Source organism: Bos indicus, chromosome 10 (genome assembly GCF_029378745.1).
Source record: "Bos indicus isolate NIAB-ARS_2022 breed Sahiwal x Tharparkar chromosome 10, NIAB-ARS_B.indTharparkar_mat_pri_1.0, whole genome shotgun sequence".
Lineage (NCBI taxonomy): Eukaryota > Metazoa > Chordata > Mammalia > Artiodactyla > Bovidae > Bos > Bos indicus.
This window is the reverse complement of record NC_091769.1, coordinates 79,276,211-79,294,570: the sequence shown is the minus strand read 5'-3', so window position 1 is coordinate 79,294,570 and position 18,360 is coordinate 79,276,211. Positions and strand designations below refer to the sequence as shown.

Here is an 18,360-nt window from a genome sequence, read left to right as displayed (position 1 = left end):
CAAGGGACTCTCAAGAGTCTTCTCCAACACCAAAGTTCAAAAGCATCAATTCTTCGGCACTCAGCCTTCTTCACAGTCCAACTGTCACATCCATACATGACCACAGGAAAAACTATAGCCTTGACTAGACGGACCTTTGTTGGCAAAGAAATGTCTCTGCTTTTCAATATGCTATCTAGGTTGGTAATAATTTTCCTTCCAAGGAGTAAATGTCTTTTAATTTCATGGCTGCAGTCACCATCTGCAGTGTTTTTGGAGCCCCAAAAAATAAAGTCTGCCACTGTTTCCACTGTTTCCCCATCTATTTCCCATGAAGTGGTGGGACCGATGCCATGATCTTTGTTTTCTGAATGTTGAGCTTTAAGCCAACTTTTTCACTCTCCTCTTTCACTTTCATCAAGAGGCTTTTTAGTTCCTCTTCACTTTCTGCCATAAGGGTAGTGTCATCTGCATATCTGAGGTTATTGATATTTCTCCTGGCAATCTTGATTCCAGCTTGTGTTTCTTCCAGTCCAGCGTTTCTCATGATGTACTCTGCATATAAGTCAAATAAGCAGGGTGACAATATACAGCCTTGACGTACTCCTTTTCCTATTTGGAACCAGTCTGTTGTTCCATGTCCAGTTCTAACTGTTGCTTCCTGACCTGCATACAGATTTCTCAAGAGGCAGGTCAGGTGGTCTGGTATTCCCATCTCTTTCAGAATTTCCCACAGTTTATTGTGATCCACACAGTCAAAGGCTTTGGCATAGTCAATAAAGCAGAAATAGATGTTTTTCTGGAACTCTCTTGCTTTTTCCATGATCCAGCGGATGTTGGCAATTTGATCTATGGTTCCTCTGCCCTTTCTAAAACCAGCTTGAACATCAGAAAGTTCACGGTTCACATATTGCTGAAGCCTGGCTTAGAGAATTTTGAGCGTTACTTTACTAGCATGTGAGATGAGTGCAATTGTGCGGTAGTTTGAGCATTCTTTGGCATTGCCTTTCTTTGGGATCAGCATGAAAACTGACCTTTTCCAGTCCTGTGGCCGCTGCTGAGTTTTCCAAATTTGCTGGCATATTGAGTGCAGCACTTTCACAGCATCATCTTTCAGGATTTGAAATAGCTCAACTGGAATTCCATCAGCTCCACTAGCTTTGTTCGTAGTGATGCTTTCTAAGGCGCACTTGACTTCACATTCCAGGATGTCTGGCTCTAGGTGAGTGATCACACAATCGTGATTATCTGGGTCATGAAGATCTTTTTTGTACAGTTCTGTGTATTCTTGCCACCTCTTCTTGATATCTTATGCTTCTGTTAGGTCCATACCATTTCTGTCCTTTATCGAGCCCATCTTTGCATGAAATGTTCCTTTGGTATCTCTAATTTTCTTGAAGAGATCTCTAGTCTTTCCCATTCTGTTGGTTTCCTCTATTTCTTTGCATTGATCATTGAGGAAGGCTTTCTTATCTCTCCTTGCTGTTCTTTGGAACTCTGCATTCAGATGCTTATATCTTTCCTTTTCTCCTTTGCTTTTCACTTCTCTTCTTTTCACAGCCATTTGTAAGCCCTCCCCAGACAGCCATTTTGCTTTTTTGCATTTCTTTTCCATGGGGATGGTCTTGATCCCTGTCTCCTGTACACTGACACGAACCTCATTCCATAGTTCATCAGGCACTCTATCTATCAGATCTAGGCCCTTAAATCTATTTCTCACTTCCACTGTACAATCATAAGGGATTTGATTTAGGTCATACCTGAATGGCCTAGTGGTTTTCCCTACTTTCTTCAATTTAAGTCTGAATTTGGCAATAAGGAGTTCATGATCTGAGCCACAGTCAGCTCCTGGTCTTGTTTTTGTTGTCTGTATAGAGCTTCTCCATCTTTGGCTGCAAAGAATATGCAGTCAAGATAAGAGAATCAAGTATGAGGAGTTAGATCTTTCAGTGCTTCTCAAACTTTAATGTGTAAGCAGATCACCTAAGAATCTTGTTGAGCTCGGATTCTGAGTCTGTAGACCTATGGGCAGGGGTGGGAGAGGCTTTCCAGGTGGTGCAGTGGTAAAGAAGCAGCTGGCCAATAAGGAGATGCAGGAGATGGGGTTTAGTCCCTAGGTTGGGAAGATCCCCTGTAGGAGGAAAAGGCAACCCACTCTAGTATTCTTGCCTAGAGAATTCCATGGACAGAGAAGCCTGGCGGGCGGGGTTGCAAAAGAGTCAGACAACTGGGCGCACGCAGGTGCGCGCGCGCGCGCACACACACACACACACACACACACACACACAGATCTACCGTGAGACCCAAGAATCTGCACTTCCAACACGCTCTTCGGAGAAGCCGATGGCACCCCACTCCAGTACTCTTGCCTAGAAAAACCCCATGGATGGAGGAGCCTGGTAGGCTATAGATCATGGGGTCACTAAGAGTCGGACACAACTGAGCGACTTCACTTTCACTTTTCACTTTCATGAATTGGAGAAGGAAATGGCAACCCACTCCAGTGTTCTTGCCTGGAGAATCCCAGGGACGGGGGAGCCTGGTGGGCTGCTGTCTATGGGGTCGCACAGAGTCGGACACGACTGAATCGACTTAGCAGCAGCAGCAGCAGCAACACACTCTTAGGTGATATCCATGCAGCTGCTCTACCTACCACACTTTGAATGGTAAGGCTTTAACCAGCCTTTTTTTTTCTTCACTTTTCCTTTTAAATCTTCAGAATCATTTTCACACGAAGGTAACAACTTCCTAGGCTACACAGTTGTGGCTTCATCAATGACTTAAAGAAGTCATTGATACCCATCACTTGAGATCGAGCTGTGAATATAGTGGTGTATCTGAACCTGTTTCTCAAGCCCATGTCCTTCAAACTAGATCCATCATTTTAACTCAACTTTTCCACATTTGGTTTATTCCATTTAAAACTCTTTAGTGTTCAAGGATATACAGTCGCTTGATGTTTCAGGGGTGAGAGAAACGTCCCCTCCACACACACAGAAAGGGCCACTGTGTTCTTTGATTTAAATATCCTAAAGTACCACAAGGTGGAGATATGACTCCAACAAAAACCCCCTCTGCTTTCTATATCTCTTTCTGCAAGTTTCTTTCTATTTCTGTGTGTCTATTTTCCCTTTCTAGTTGTCTATATTTTCCCATTGTCTTTCTTCTTTATTTGAAATAGTTACTAGCCATTTTCACTGAGCAGGAAAACAATAGGGGGGTATGAAGTAAGTTATGGTGGATTAACAGGCTGGAACTCTATGTAGCTATTTTAAATGTATTCATAAATTCTATAGAAATATGGAAAATGTTTGCCAAAACATTCATTTTTAATTATTGTTAAATACATTACACTGAGGTGATTCTAATACTTTTGCTGCCTACATAAGCAAACCAAAAAACCTATAAACGCCTCAAGGTTAAGAAATCTAAACCTAAAGACAACCAATCACAAATGGCTGACCAGGCTTTCCAAATACTATAACCTTATGCTATAGCCAATCAGATGCTTTCCTTGTTTCACTTCCATTTTTTCTCTATAAGGGCTTCCCTGGTGGCTCAGTGGCAAAGAATCCACCTGCAACACAGGAGATGTGGGTTGGATCCTTGCATCAGGAAGATCCCTTGGAGAAGGAAATGGCAACCCACTCCAGTATTCTTGCCTGGGAAATCCCATTGACAGAGAAACCTGGCAGGCTGTAGTTCATAGGGTCGCAAAAGAGTCAGACACTACTTAGCAACTGAACAGCAGGAACAATTTCTCTATAAAAGTCTTTTCCCTAGTGCCTGTCAGTGGAGTGAGAGCTCTTACTCACTTCTGGCTTGGTAGTGCCCTATTTGAATAGATTTTTTTCTCAAATAAACATATTTTTTTTAATGCCTCAGTTTATATTTTAACATTACAAAATGGTGTGTATTCTATCACTACGATAATATTTTAAAGTGCAGAAACTAAGAGAGAATGATGGAAAAGTAATATGTAAAACTGAAAGGTCTTTAGGATTTTTCTCTCTCATTCACAGATTTTCTATATTATATCATATTTTCAATAATTAAAAACATTAAAACAAAAGGACTCAAACGCTTAAGAAATGAAGATTTTCTAGGTGACAGGGTTAGGAATATATTTTCTTTTATAAAATTTCAATTTGATGTTTTTGGGAAAATAACATATCTTATTAAAAGAAACAGGTAATAAAATTTTTAAAATATATATTATTTGTAAGAGTATCAAAAAGCACCAAATACCTAGAAATAAGTGTGATGAAAGATGTACAAGACAACTACAGAAGACGTAAATAAACAGAGATATACAGTACCAGGTTCATGACCTAGAAATCTTAACATAAGTAAGATGTTTGTTTTTTTTTTCCAATGTTTCATATTTATTACTGGGTCTCAGACCGATAGTGAGGAAATAACATCAGGAGCCAAGCATTACAGTAGTGATGTTCTCATTGTGATTTGGCTGCTTAAAAAAGTGGTCTTAACATGTGTGCCACACATGTTAAGACCACTTCTTATAGACCCAGCTTGCTTCTTATAGACCCAGCTTGCTTCTTATAGACCCAGCTTGGTTCTTCTCCAATGTCTTCTCTTGGAGTTGTACCTGATTTTATTGCCAGTTTTCATTCGAATCCATTGAGGAATGGGACGATTCTGCTTTTGTTTCTTGGCCAGGAATCGCTTGATCCTGAAAGTCTTGTGAGAAGACATGGTGAGGAGAGAACTCAACCGCACATAGGATGGCGGAGAAGAGAAAAGAGTCATAAGTAAGATGTTAAAAAATAAATAAGCAAAGCAAAAGTTAAAAAAAAAAACAAAGCAAAAGCAAAAAAAATAAGCTACAAGAATATATTGTACAGCACAGGGAATATAGCCAATACTTTATAATAACCATAAGTAGAGTATAATCTTGAAAAACTGTGAATTACTATGTTGTACACCTGAAACTTATATATTGTAAGTCAACTATACCTCAGTTAAAAAAAAAGATGTCAATTCTCCCTAAATTGATTGACAGATGCAATCCAAGCAAAATTTTTGGTGAAAATACAAAGAACCTAGAACAGCCAGCAATAGTCTTGAAGTAAAATATTTCAAGAGTCTTGAAGTAAAATATCACTGTTGAAAGACTTAACACTATGAGAAATCAATGCCTACTGTGAAGTAATGAGACAGGTTGATGCTGGCACAAGGAAAAACAAAAGAGAACAGAACATAATGGAGTCTGAAAACTGGTGTCACAGAGAATTATTGTCCTTGGTGTGGGACCCCCCTCCCCAGCATTTGGTGTCAGAAGTGTTGTGAGTGTGGTAGTAGTGTAAGAGTAAAGGAGAAACACAGTAGACCAAGTTTTTTCTAAAACAGTTTCATATATGTAATGTAGTACCAAAAGAAATCTCACTAAAAAAAGCTATAGAAAGAGGCATATCCACACTACATAGATAATCCAAAATGAAATTCTGGACAAAATGAAGTGTTATATTTACCTTTTTTTATGCAAAGTAAATTCTTTCTTGATCAATTTCACAAAATTCCAACAAGCTTTTTAAGTTCTTTTGGTTGGCTTTTTAAAAATTGAGGTATAATTTTCATCTTTTTAAAACCCTATTTCTTTGGAATTTCTTTTCACTTAGATGGGCCTCTACTTTTTCTCCCCTATGAGTAAGTGGTCCTAAATTAAGTCTACTCTCAGTTAAGTAAGTGTTAGTGTTTGTTGCTCTGTCGTTCCCGACTCTCTGAGACCCCATGGACTGCAGCCCACCAGGCTCCTCTGTCCATGAGATTTTCCAGGCAAGGATTCTGGAGTGGGTTGCCATTTCCTTCTCCAGGGGGTCTTCCCAACCCAGGGATCGAACCCGGGTCTCCTACACTGCAGGCAAATTCTTTACCGACTGAGCTACAAGGGAAGTCCCCCCGAAAATAAGAAAGTGAAGTCACTCAGTCGTGTCTGACTCTTTGTGACCCCATGGACTGTAACCCGCCAGGCTCCTCCATCCATGGGATTCTCCAGGCAAGAGTACTGGAGTGGGTTGCCATTTCCTTCTAGCAAATCATTACTGCTATATCATAAGAAAAAGAAACAATAAAAACTACAGAATAAGACAGTATTCTTAGAAAAATTATGCCATCAATAAGTGTAAGTAAATACTAAGAGAAAGCTCTATAGAAAGGTTTTAAGAATCTAGCATGGGGATTTCCCTGGTGGTCCAGCGGTTGGGAATCCGCTTTCCAATGCAGAGGATGCAGGTTTAATCTCCAGTAGGGGAACTAAGATCCCACGTGCTGCAACAACTGAGCCCACACACTTGAGAGCCTGTTCTCCACAACTAGAGAGCGCCCCAATGTCACAATGAAGACCCATCACAGCCAAAAAAAAAAAAAAAGGAATCTAGCATGGGCCATAAAAGTAAAAAGTTATCTGAATTCTTTGGCTAGATATTTTTCTTACTATTCATAAACACTCAGCTTCCAAGAACAACTTCAGCAGTTGAAGTAAGTACCCGTTTTACCAAAAACAGGTCAGATTAATCCTGTATATTGCCACCACAATGCTCAATTCACTCAAATATATTTCCTAGTTCTTGTAGCCAGAACTCTTTGGAAAGTGTAGCAAAGACTGGCCAGTTGTTCACCAAATCATTTTTCTTTCACCACTTGGCATACTAATAGTGTTTCCCAGCCTCCTTTGAAGTTACATATATCCATGTTTATGAGTTCCGTGGGTCGAAGACTGGGCCATAAAACCCTCCCAGGAATGATCCTCTATGCTTGCCCACTCATCTGTTAGATGCAGATCAAATGGAAGGAAACTTGAGGAAGCCCCAAGAGATTGTGAAGCCACTAAACAGAAGGTGCCTGGGTCCCTGAATTATCACTAGGCAGAAATGATGAGTCATTTGACCAGAAGCACTTAAATGGACTATAGACAGACAATAAACCAACATTTATTGTTATGCTACTGACATTTTATTTTCATAGCAGTTAGTACCTTGACATATACAGGGTATGTGTTTCTCCTACTTCCTTTCTCTGCTTCTCCACAACTCAATTCACTAGGGAATTAGTTGTTAGACTCCTTTAGTGACCCTGAAAAAAGATATCATTAATAACACTCCATGGAAAAACTTGCCAATTGCTAAGTTTGAATTCTTTTCGTCAGCCCACCCTGCCTTGCTGCTATATTCTATCGACCTTTTTAAAAAATTTTTTTATTTAGTTAGTTCTATTTATTTATTTATTTGGCCTCACCAGGTCTTAGTTATGGCACGTGAACTCTTAGTTGCAGCATGTGGGTTCTAGATCCCTGACTAGGGATTGAACCTGGACCCCCTGCATTTGGAGCACAGTTTCAGCCTCTGGACTGCCACGGAAGTCCCCTCCACCGAACTTTTGAGGCTGATGAATACTTAGAAGTCCAAAATTGAGAGCTAAAAAATATATATATCACTCCTTGCTGTCTTTACAGGGTTATGGTCGTGAGAACTTATCACTTTATATCCCAGGCAGCATCTAAGCAAATGGCAAATACCCAGATTTCAATTTCTACCGCAGATAAGCAGGTCAAGAAGACGCTCTGATAGAGCAAAGTGATTATAAAGATTGTGGAATTATATTACCATACTATTTGTCCCTAGAATTTAATATTTAATATAATAATTTAATATTCAAAAAATTAACTATTTTAAATACTTAAAGTAGTACTTTAAATAGGTGTCTTAGGTGTCTTTTTTCAATGACTCTAGAGTGGTGAAATTCTGAGCATGCATAGGTTCACTTTTTTTGTTGTCACAGATACTTTGTAAATCTAGTAAACCTAATGGACCCCTTATCACAGTACTGTTTGTAAATGAACACACAGAATTTCAAACATAAGTGAATTAAAATAGTTACCAGAATATTTTAAAAAATGTCTTATGGTAATATGTGTTTCCACTGACACATTAAATAAGGAGATCTAGTAGTTGGTCTCGGAGAAGGCAATGGCACCCCACTCCAGGACTCTTGCCTGGAAAATCCCATGGATGGAGCAGCCTGGTAGACTGCAGTCCATGGGGTCGCTAAGAGTCAGACACGACTGAGCGACTTCACTTTCACTTTTCACTTTCATGCATTGGAGAAGGAAATGGCAACCCACTCCAGTGTTCTTGCCTGGAGAATCCCAGGGACGGGGAAGCCTGGTGGGTTGCCGTCTATGGGGTCACACAGAGTTGGACAAGACTGAAGTGACTTAGCAGCAGTAGCAGTAGTTGGTCTAATAATTACTGCAGAAATTTTGAAGTAATGAGTGGAAATGACATTTTGAGATGATGAAAATATCTGTGGTTTCTATCAGTGACAAAAATCACAAGTATTACTAATACTAATTGGTTTGTTGCCTAGTTTCATAATCAAAAGAAATGTTAAATTTCAATTAGAAGTTAAGAAACTAAAGATAAAACTCTGATTTTATCTATGGTGTGCAAGTTAAGAACTCTAGGACTAGTGGGTTCCCCAAAATGCTGAACGTGTTTATCTCTGAGTAGTGGAAATATGGATGGTTTAAATTTTTCTTCTTTTTTTTTATAACCATGTATGGTGACGATTTTTAAAAAAATTTATTTGACTAAACTGGGTCTTAGTTGTACACGTGCATAATCTTCAGTCTTTGTTGTGGCATGCAGGATCTTTAGCTGTGGCATGTGGGATCTAGTTCCCTGACCAGGGATCGAAGCCAGGACCTCTGCCTTGGGAGCACAGTCTTAGCCACTGGACTACCAAGGAAGTCCCTCTTCTTTTCTGTATTGTTCAAATTTTCCATAATAAGCAAACATCACTTTTATCATTATAAAAGACATCACATGATATTTACAAAATGAAAGGGGTGTATTGGTAAGATTAAGTATACAGAAATAAAATTGGAGAAACAAAATAATGCTTGAAGAAAAAGGAAAACAAAATCCTGGGTGAAGATGGAGAAACTGAACCTGACTTTCATCAGGATACAAGCTGATGAGACCTTTATACCATTCATCTTTTTACACAAATTCTTTAATACACGATGCTGCCTCAGGGTTGAAGCACCATAATTCTTTTAACGGGCCACACGGGCACTCTTGGGCCACACTTCAAATAAAAAAGAAAAGGGAATCCACAAGTCTCTATTACTCATGAGCTTAGTAATTTTATTATCTATACCTTCTGCATCCTTCACTCTTGCTAACCCTTCCAGCCAGGACTTGTCTGCCTACTCAGTGCTCCACTTAGTGGTCTGGGAGAGAAAACTAGGCAATGAAATCCAGACCCCTCACCAGGCCCTACAAGACTCTCCTGGATCTGACCCCTACCTACTTCCCTAACTTCCAACTGCATTTCCCTCGCATTCGCCTCTCTGACCTATCGATTCCTCCAACAGCCAATCCTGTTTCAGCCTCGGGGGCTTTGTCTTTTCTGGTCCTCCTTCCTGGCAAATTCTTCCTCTAGCGTTCCCAGAGACCAAGCCACCCCTGCAGGTCATATTACTGCAACAACACTCCCTGGAATTATTTCTATATTGTTTCTCAATAAGAAGGAAGCTGATTGAAGCCAAAGACCTTGTCGATCCTGTTCACCTCTGTACCTTCAGCACTTAAAACGGCACCGGAATGAATGAATAAATGAGTGGTATGAACGAATACCTGCTGACTGCCTCCTGGGGATGCCCTCTAGCTTGGAAATAAAAATCAGTTTGTCGAGCGGAAAGCACGTTAATAGCGGTTTTTATCTGTCCGCTCAGGCACTGGCACCCCCTAAGAATCTCGGTGATTATATACGCTTAGAATTCCGGCCGCGCAAGGCGTGAAAAGACAGCCCCTCAAGAGCCTTCCCCGTCGTCCGCGCCGAACTGCGGCTGCGCGCCGCCAGGGGAGGGGCGTGGCCAACTCCGCGGTGGGGAAGTGAGTCCAGAGCCAGCGAGAGGACGCTGGAGGGCGCGCTAGAGCGGCGAGGCATGGCCGGGCCTGGGGCGGGCGAGCCGGCCATGGAGGACGAGCGAAGCTTCTCAGATATCTGCGGCGGCCGCCTGGCCTTGCACCGCCGATACTACTCCCCTTCCTGCCTGGAGTTCTGCCTCAGCTGCCCTCGGATCTCTTTGCGCTCGCTCACCGCTGTCACCTGCACCGTGTGGCTGGCGGCCTACGGACTCTTCACACTCTGTGAGGTAAGGCCGGCCTCGGAGTCGGGGCTTGGGTTTGGAAGGATATGTGGGGTCTTAGGCTCGAGCCCAGAGCTCTCACCGGACCCTCCTACAGTCGTGCGGCCTGGAGGGCAGAAACTCGCTGGTTTTGGGGACGCCATTCCGCTGCTGGACAGCTCTCTTCCTTCCTTAACGTTGAGTGAACTTTGCGCTCTTGTACTTTATCCCCGCTCCGGGGTCGCTGCTCTCTGCGCTGTGGTTCCACTCAGCATACATCTCGTCCTTGCTCGACAGCCTAAAACGTTAACTTCCATGTGCTCTGTGTAGTACAGGCTCACGGTAGTTCAGTTCCAAGAGTTTAGAGAACTAGGTGGACGGATCGTCCTCACCCATCCCTTCCACTCTTCACAGGAGTCGCTGCTGACAATACCTTTTACAGTCTTCGAGAAACTGCGTTTGCCTCCACAGTTCTCATACGCAGGTTAAGAATCTCTCTTTTCAGGACAGTCTAACCTCCCGCACCCCACAATCACTACCCCACTTCCAAGTATTTTCTAAAGAACTGTTGCGATTGCAGAGACGGGTGGTTTTGTGCTTAATTTCCAGATTGACTCCTATCAGTATTTTCTCAGGTTCAGTTTTCACACCTCTAAAATGGAATTGATACCTGCTATGCCAACGCCACAGCATTGTGAGGGTCATATGTAGCAGCATCGTGAGAACTCTCAAATGAAAGGAATCATCCTAATTGCCCTTTGCATTTTTAACTTAGTCTCATATGTAGTGTCCTGAGTGACACGTCTTATTCCAGGAGTGATCTGACCAGAGCTAAGTACAGCAAGGCTATTTATTTCTGTAATTTGGGTATGGTTTTCAATACTGCATCTATTTGTTTTTCTTAAAAAAAAACTGTTTTTTTTATTTTGGATGTGGCAGGTAGTTGCAGCTGCTTGCTTATTATAGTTGCTCCGTGACCTGTAGGATCCTAGTTCACCCAACCAGGGATCCAACCCCCATCCACTGCGCTGCAAGGTGGATTCTTAACCACTGGACCACCAGGGAAGTCCCCCATTAGCTTTTTGAAAAAGCCACTAGAGCATATTTCAGAGCATGGTTAATTTAGTGTAGATATACACAAAATTTAGACCCTTATTTGTATCAGTTGTATCTAAAAGTTCATAAGTCAGTTGAACTGGTTGAAATGCCAGGACAGTTCTTCCTCCTGCCCCCTAAAAAATTTAATATATAATATAGTTGAATTTCAGTACTAGCCTGAGTTCTTTCCGCATAGTCCTGTGAGGAGGCTGCTACTGCTGCTAAGTCGATTCAGTCATGTCCGACTCTGTGCGACCCCATAGACGGCAGCCCACCAGGCCCCGCCGTCCCTGGGATTCTCCAGGCAAGAACACTGGAGTGGGTTGCCATTTCCTTCTCCAATGCATGAAAGTGAAAAGTGAAAATGAAGTCGCTCAGTCGTGTCCAACTCTTCTCGACCCCATGGACTGCAGCCTACCAGGCTCCTCCATCCATGGGATTTTCCAGGCAAGAGTCCTGGAGTGGGGTGCCATTGCCTTCTCCGTGAGGAGGAGGGAACAGATATTTATTAAAGCCCACTGAGTGCCAGCTGCCTTACTGAATGTCTCATTTCAACCTTAGAAGAAAACCGAGACTTAGAAAGAGTAGTAGCTTATCTGAAGTGATAAAACTAGTAAATGGCCTACTGGGGCTTCAAACCCAAGGCTATCTGATGGCTTGCTTAGCAGAATTTTTAAATGGGAGGTTTGTTCTACACCAGCTCCCTTGTGTACTTATCTGTCTCATCCTGGTATATCCTACTTAACCCTCATCAATGTCCAGGGCTAAGTAACCTTACCTTCCTTTAAACTCCACTGCAGCACTTCTTAAGGGCTCTGTGTACCAGAATTTCTATTTTTCCTCCTATTCAAAACTATTAATCAGAGTACTGAATCTCAGCTTGTATAAGAAGAAATCTGTTGGAGGAATTCATTAAAACATGTGGCTTTACTTCAACTCAAACCAATATTGAATTGTTAGAATTTCAGAAAGAAAAATTAAGTATAAAAAATGCAGGGGTAATAAAGTTTTGGGCAGTGATTACTTTATAGGAAAGCTGATATGGGTCAGACCCCCTAAGTAAGCAGATGAACTTACCTACAAAATAGAAACAGACTCACAAACTTAGAAAACAAACTTATGGTTACCATAGGGGAAAGAAGGGAGGAGGGATAAATTGGAAGTTTGGGGTTGATACATACACACTACTATATTTAAAATAGGCAACTCACAAGGACCTACTGTATAGCACAGGGAACGCTACTTAATATTTTGTAATAACCTCCATAGGAAAAGAGTTTCAAAATGTGAAGATATATGAATATGTATAACTGAAATCACTCTGCTCTACACCTGAAACTAACACATTATAAATCAACTATACTCCAAAATAAAATAAAAAATTTAAAAATATTAAAATCCCCTAAGTATATACTTGTTCTTCATTCCTTCTTTCCTCCCAGTTTTTTAATTCACAGTTCTATTAGAATTCTAGGTTTTTACCTTACTTATTTCAACCTGGAATGTTCTTTCCCCTTCCTTTTCTCAGCTAAGTATATCTGTCAATAATCACCACCTCCTCAGCACCAGTTAAATCCTGCTTCCTTAGAAGTCTTCATAGGATATTCCTGTGTGCTTTAATCTCTCTCTTTCTTGCTTTTTCTCTCTCTCTGTTAATCCTGTCTTAGTCACTCTATATCATAGTATTCTCCAAAAATATTTTATATATTTAATCTTGCCTCTAATAAATCTGTAAGGGCCAGAACATAAGTTTATCTCTCTCCATTCTTCCATAATGCTTATTCAGTTCACATTATGTACAAGACACTGTACTAGGTACTAGACATTTAATTAACTCAAAGTAGATATTTCTGGGCCCATCAAAGACCCAGCACATAGATTTCTTCATCTTCCATTTGTAATTAACAAATAATTATCTAATGCAGAGGTCAGCAAACTTTTTCCTAAAAAGGCCAAACTAAATATTTTAGGCTTTGCAGGTCTCTGTCTCATATTCTTCTGTTTCATTTTATCAACCCTTCAAAAAATGTAAAAAAAAAAAAACCAAACAAACCAAAAATAGTTTTAGCTTAATGTGGACCAGACAAAAGCAGATCACAGGCCCAAATAGTTCCTAGACTTCTTATCTAACTCTTAACTATGTGTTATATATAAAGAAGTAGAAAGGTACTTTGAAGGAAAACCAGAGCTAGTCAGTAGTTAAAGCAGTAAAAACAGATTTCATTCAGAAACTGTTGCAATGGGAGAAAAGAGACTTCAGTATTGAAGGTTGGGTTCAATTCTGCATACCTCAGGGACCAGTAGAAATTTATAGCCAAAGAGCAGGGTCAGTGGTCAATGGATACAAAATTACTAAAAGGAAACATGAGGAGTAAATGGGGGATTCTGGCTAAATTGATTCAACAGGATTCTTGCTGAAGGCAGGCCAGGGTGATCAGATAACCAAGGTGAGAGTCTTCTCTAAACTCACTTAGCAAGAGTCTTGCTACAACTTGGCCAGCAAGGCCTGCATTGTTCAACAAGAGTCTCACTAGAGTTAGTAGGTCAGAGAGGATATCTTGTCAGTAACAAAGATTAGTAAAACACCTCCTGCCTTCAAGGAATGACAGCCATAAATTAGTGAATCTCTTGTGATTCTAGGTCATCAATGATTTTTTTTCCCTGTGCCATCCTTCTAAATAGCTTTTTGGGGAAAAAAAAAAAAAGGAAAACAAACATACCTCGATAGAAAAACACACTTCAACTTCAGAAATGTTAAAAGGTTGTAAATGTTAAAAGGTTCTTAGAATCAAATAAATACCATTTCGGGGACTCTTAACACTGTCCTTAGTCATTTCAGCTAGTCAGTCAGCCTTAACATATCACTCAGTCATAACCCAAAACAACCAAAAGGGCCCTGAGTAGTAAGATCTTTATTATTTAACAAAACCAGAAGTCAAGATGAAGAAGCACTCTAGAGGGCATAAGAGGCTCGGTTGATTTTAGTTTTTTCATCTTACCAATCTTCTACCCTTTACCTGTCCTCAGCCCAGCTTTCCACACAGTTTTGGCAGAGGCCTTGTAGTTCTGGGCATCCAAACTTTAGGATGAAGGGGCCTTCTCTTCCTTAGACCTCTTTCTTGAGATGGACTTAGTTTTCTAGAAAGCCTTCCAGCAGACTTCCCCTCATATGTCACCGGCTAGAGTTGTGCCATTGGTCCATTTCTGAACCAGTCGTTTGCAGGAGTGTTGGGAAGCAGGAGTGGCTGTTGAGTGTTATCTGCTGCACTGTGCTAAGCATGTTATTATTTATTGTGTTCAGTCTGAGATTTTGCTACATGTTTTACTGATGAAAGGTGAGAAGAAAAAATCTGAGTCCTTAAGTTGCAATTTTGGAAGGAAAATCTCTGAGAGCAGTGTGATGGGTATCCTGCTGAGGGAGGTTCTTCTCCCCAGACCTGTCCATTTGTTGTCTGGGTGTGTCTTATCATGTGCTTTCCTAGCACTGCAGAGCCCACATAAAAGTAGCTTCCTCTTACTTCACGCACGTTCTTCCTATCCATTCACCTCAAGGAGAACAAAGGTTTTTTTCCACATTGTCTGGAGTTGACTTATTAACCAGCAGAGAAACACTTGATAATCTTAACCGCCTGTGTCTGGCTCTCTCTTCAGAACAGCATGATCCTCTCTGCTGCCATCTTCATCACTCTCTTAGGCCTGCTTGGTTACCTCCATTTTGTAAAGATTGATCATGAGACTCTGTTAATCATTGATTCCCTGGGTATCCAGATGACCTCATCCTATGCCTCAGGCAAAGAAAGTACCACCTTCATTGAGATGGGCAAGGTGAAGGATGTCATCATTAATGAGGCTATTTACATGGTAAGTATTTAAATCAGTAAATGTTACAGGCCTCCCTAGAGGAGGCAGCCCCTGGGGTGTGTCTGGATCTAAACTGAGTCTTAATACCTCAAGCAACGATGTCACAGAATTAAACTTTAGGGCTCTGTGTACTAGTACTTAGAGTGTTTTCTTTTTGGCTGGCATGTCTTTAAACCATAAAAGTAAACTTGTATTGAAAACATATGCCCTTTATTCTTATAGAGATGCAGTAGGTTTTCATGGGTAGGGAGTTAGCATTTCAACTTTATTTTCTAGCCCAGCTTCAGAATCATCTCTGGTTGTTGTTCTTTTGTCTTTTTTCCTCTAAAGAATGAGAATATACTCCTCTCTCAGTTCACAAGCTATCAAGTGCTATTTATGAAGTTTTGAGAAAGAAAACTGAGTTTCACCTAGATCTGTCCTTATTTGGTTTATTTTTCTTACAGCAGAAGGTGATTTACTACCTCTGCATTTTATTGAAGGATCCAGTGGAACCACATGGGATATCCCAAGTAGTACCCATCTTCCAGGTGAGCACAGAAGACTTTTCTTAAGTTTTTTCTCTAGAGAAGTCCTTTACCTTACTCCTTCTCTGAGCAGATCCACTGCTTCTTAGGTTCAGTAGGAATGTGATCTTCTATTGTCAAGAATATTTGAGGATTCCTGAGGGATATTTTTACCAGGAATTAGAATGTTATTTCAGAAATTCCTTTCTGAGGCAGATAAAACTTTCAGAAATATTAGGAACCTATACAAATTCTAGAGATAATAATCATATATAGCAGCTTCTGCGGAGAAGGCAATGGCACCCCATTCCAGTACTCTTGCCTGGAAAATCCCATGGACAGAGGAACCTGGTAGGCTGCAGTCCATGGGGTCGAGAAGAGTTGGACAGCACTGAGCGACTTCACTTTCACTTTTCACTTTCATGCACTGGAGAAGGAAATGGCAACCCACTCCAGTGTTCTTGCCTGGAGAATCCCAGGGACGGGGGAGCCTGGTGGGCTGCCGTCTATGGGGTTGCACAGAGTCGGACACGACTGAAGCGACTTAGCAGCAGCTTCTGCGTATATATCATCATTCATAGCAGCAGCTTCTGCATATATATCATCATTCACCTGCTTCGATTCTGTCAGTCTGCTAGTATGTGATTTTTGTTGTTGTTTAGTCACTAAGTTGTGTCCAACTCTTTGAGACCCCATGGACTGTAGCCCCCTAGGCTCCTCTGTCCATGGGATTACACAGGCAAAGATACTGGAGTGGGTTGCCTCTTTCCTTCTCCAGGGGATCTTCCCGACCCAGGGATGGAACCTGGGTCTCCTGCATTGGCAGGATTCTTTACCGCTGAGTCACCAGGGAAGCCCAATATATGATTTTACATAAATGTTACTGATCCATACAGACTGCTATACGCTATTTTGGCGTCTTGCTTTTCTTTTTTTTTTTCAGTTAACTCTTTTCTTTAATCTTTCTTTTTTAATTGAAGGATAATTGTTTTACAATGTTGTAATTGGTTTCTGCCATATAACAATGTGAATCAGCCATAATTGCTTTTTTAATATATTTTTCATGTATCTACAAAAGCCATTATACTTATTATTTTAAATAATTATATCATCATATCAAATATTATTTATTTAGCCACATCATTTGCTAGCTTTTAAAACCACATCCAGATTATTTTTTGTTTTGCTCGTATAAAAAATACTTATACAAACATAATTACAGTCAATTATTTTATAGGTATGTAAATCATGTATGCAGTTAATTCTGCCTCACTGCCTTTTTCACAAAGGATTTAAGGCAGCTAAGCTAAAATTCTTTTGAATTTATCTCAAAATTATATTAAAGCTTATGAATACTTTCATAGATTTTAATAGTGTTTGAGATTTGGCTCTAGAGATTAGACCATACTTTTGGGAATTTGTGGTTGTTTTTATGTAGTCTTGTCTAACAGTAGTTTTAGCTATTTTTTAGTTTAGTATATATTAAAGGAATTTAGAGTTACTAAATTTGTATCTGTTTAAATAACAGACTTTTATATTTCCTTGTATTACCTATCAGTATTTTCTCTTGTTTTAAACTATCCATCTCCTCTATTAGTCAAGCAGATACTACATATTGATTATGCATTATAACACTTTATTTTAGGTAGCCAACTTTTATTAAATATGCTTTCCACATACATTTTTCTCATTCTGTGGCTTTTCTTTTGATTGTATTATATTTCATTATACAAAATAATTTGCAGTATTTACATATCAAAGTGCCCTTCTTGTCTCTGAGAGCTGCTTCACAGCTTGCGACACTTCCCAAGAGGGTCTGTCCTTGTTACTCCCCTTTCTTGCTCTTAGGTGGATATCATGAAATTTAGACAGATTAAAAACTGTCTTTTGAGCTCCTGCTTCCCACAGTTCACAGGCTGGGCTGTGGGCCTGGTTAAGGATCACTCCCAGCAAAGTCCTGTGAGGCCTGAACTTCCACCTCTCGAGCCCACACCTGTGCCGTTTAGACCCCCCGGCTTGTGGGTGAGAGATCAGGGTTGCACTTGGACACAGAACCACTCATCAGTCTCTTATGTTCATCTTGACTCTGCATTTCTCCCCTTTGGAATTCAGAGTGCCAAGCCCCGGCTGGACTGCTTGATTGAAGTGTACAGGAGCTGCCAGGAGATCCTGGCACATCAGAAAGCTGCATCAACGAGCCCATGAGTCCCAGCATTCAGAAAGCCAGTATTGTCTTCCAGAGGAGACTCCTAAGCCACAGTGGTTGGCTTATTTTCTGTATTTTAAACCTTCAAGTGGACATAGTCTGAGAAACCAGTATGGATGTGGTGGATCTCAGAGCCATAGAGAAGGTGACTGAAAACCTAACTTATTGTGTGATATTGAGCAAAGTATTAATATATATTTTAGTGTTCCTTTTGTAAGGTTTTATTTATTTTACCAATTGAGGGGAGACCTTGAAACTCTATGTTAGGAGTAATGCTGACTAAGCGCACTTTGTGAGCACACGGGCTTACTTTTTGTTGGAATTTATAGAAAATGGGAAACTGACATCAGCTCTTTTGATAAAGATAATTTTCCAACTGTGCAGTGTCCCTGTATAAAAGTTAGAAAGAAAAAAAGCAAGCCCTTCAGGGACTGGTCAGTAGGAAGCAATGTCCTACAAAAGTCTAGTCTCTGTCCACCTAGCTCCTGTGTTCTGTACAGGGTTACTTTATGATGATTCTGTTAATAAACAGATATTCTTCCAAGACATACACCACT

The 18,360-nt window shown here is 40.6% G+C and overlaps 2 protein-coding genes across 3 annotated transcripts; one reads left to right on the top strand and one right to left on the bottom strand.

Annotated features, from left to right (window-relative positions):
• Positions 1-4,534: 4,534 nt before the first annotated feature.
• Positions 4,535-4,756, bottom strand: LOC109564567 (large ribosomal subunit protein eL39). Its single transcript, XM_019967983.2, has one exon. It carries the CDS (start codon positions 4,747-4,749, stop codon positions 4,540-4,542), a length of 210 nt encoding a protein of 69 aa, XP_019823542.2. The 5' UTR covers positions 4,750-4,756; the 3' UTR covers positions 4,535-4,539.
• A 5,135-nt stretch (positions 4,757-9,891) lies between these two features.
• PIGH (phosphatidylinositol glycan anchor biosynthesis class H) lies at positions 9,892-18,358 on the top strand. Of its 2 annotated transcripts, none has more exons than XM_019969095.2 (4): positions 9,892-10,159; positions 14,882-15,091; positions 15,541-15,621; positions 17,710-18,358. In XM_019969095.2, the coding sequence occupies exons 1-4, from the start codon at positions 9,950-9,952 to the stop codon at positions 17,800-17,802; spliced, it is 594 nt and encodes a 197-aa protein (XP_019824654.1). In that variant the 5' UTR covers positions 9,892-9,949; the 3' UTR covers positions 17,803-18,358. The 2 variants fall into 2 exon arrangements, with proteins under 2 accessions (XP_019824654.1, XP_019824652.1); XM_019969093.2 differs by having other exon boundaries at positions 9,895-10,159; positions 15,538-15,621.
• Positions 18,359-18,360: the final 2 nt, after the last annotated feature.

Coding starts and splice junctions, on each gene's coding strand:
- LOC109564567 (XM_019967983.2), bottom strand. CDS start 4,749: ATGACTCTTTTCTCTTCTCCGCCATCCTATGTGCGGTTGAGTTCTCTC.
- PIGH (XM_019969093.2), top strand. CDS start 9,950: ATGGCCGGGCCTGGGGCGGGCGAGCCGGCCATGGAGGACGAGCGAAGC. Junction 15,092..15,537: donor TTAATGAGGCTATTTACATG/GTAAGTATTTAA, acceptor TTTTTCTTACAG/CAGAAGGTGATTTACTACCT. Junction 15,622..17,709: donor AAGTAGTACCCATCTTCCAG/GTGAGCACAGAA, acceptor TTTGGAATTCAG/AGTGCCAAGCCCCGGCTGGA.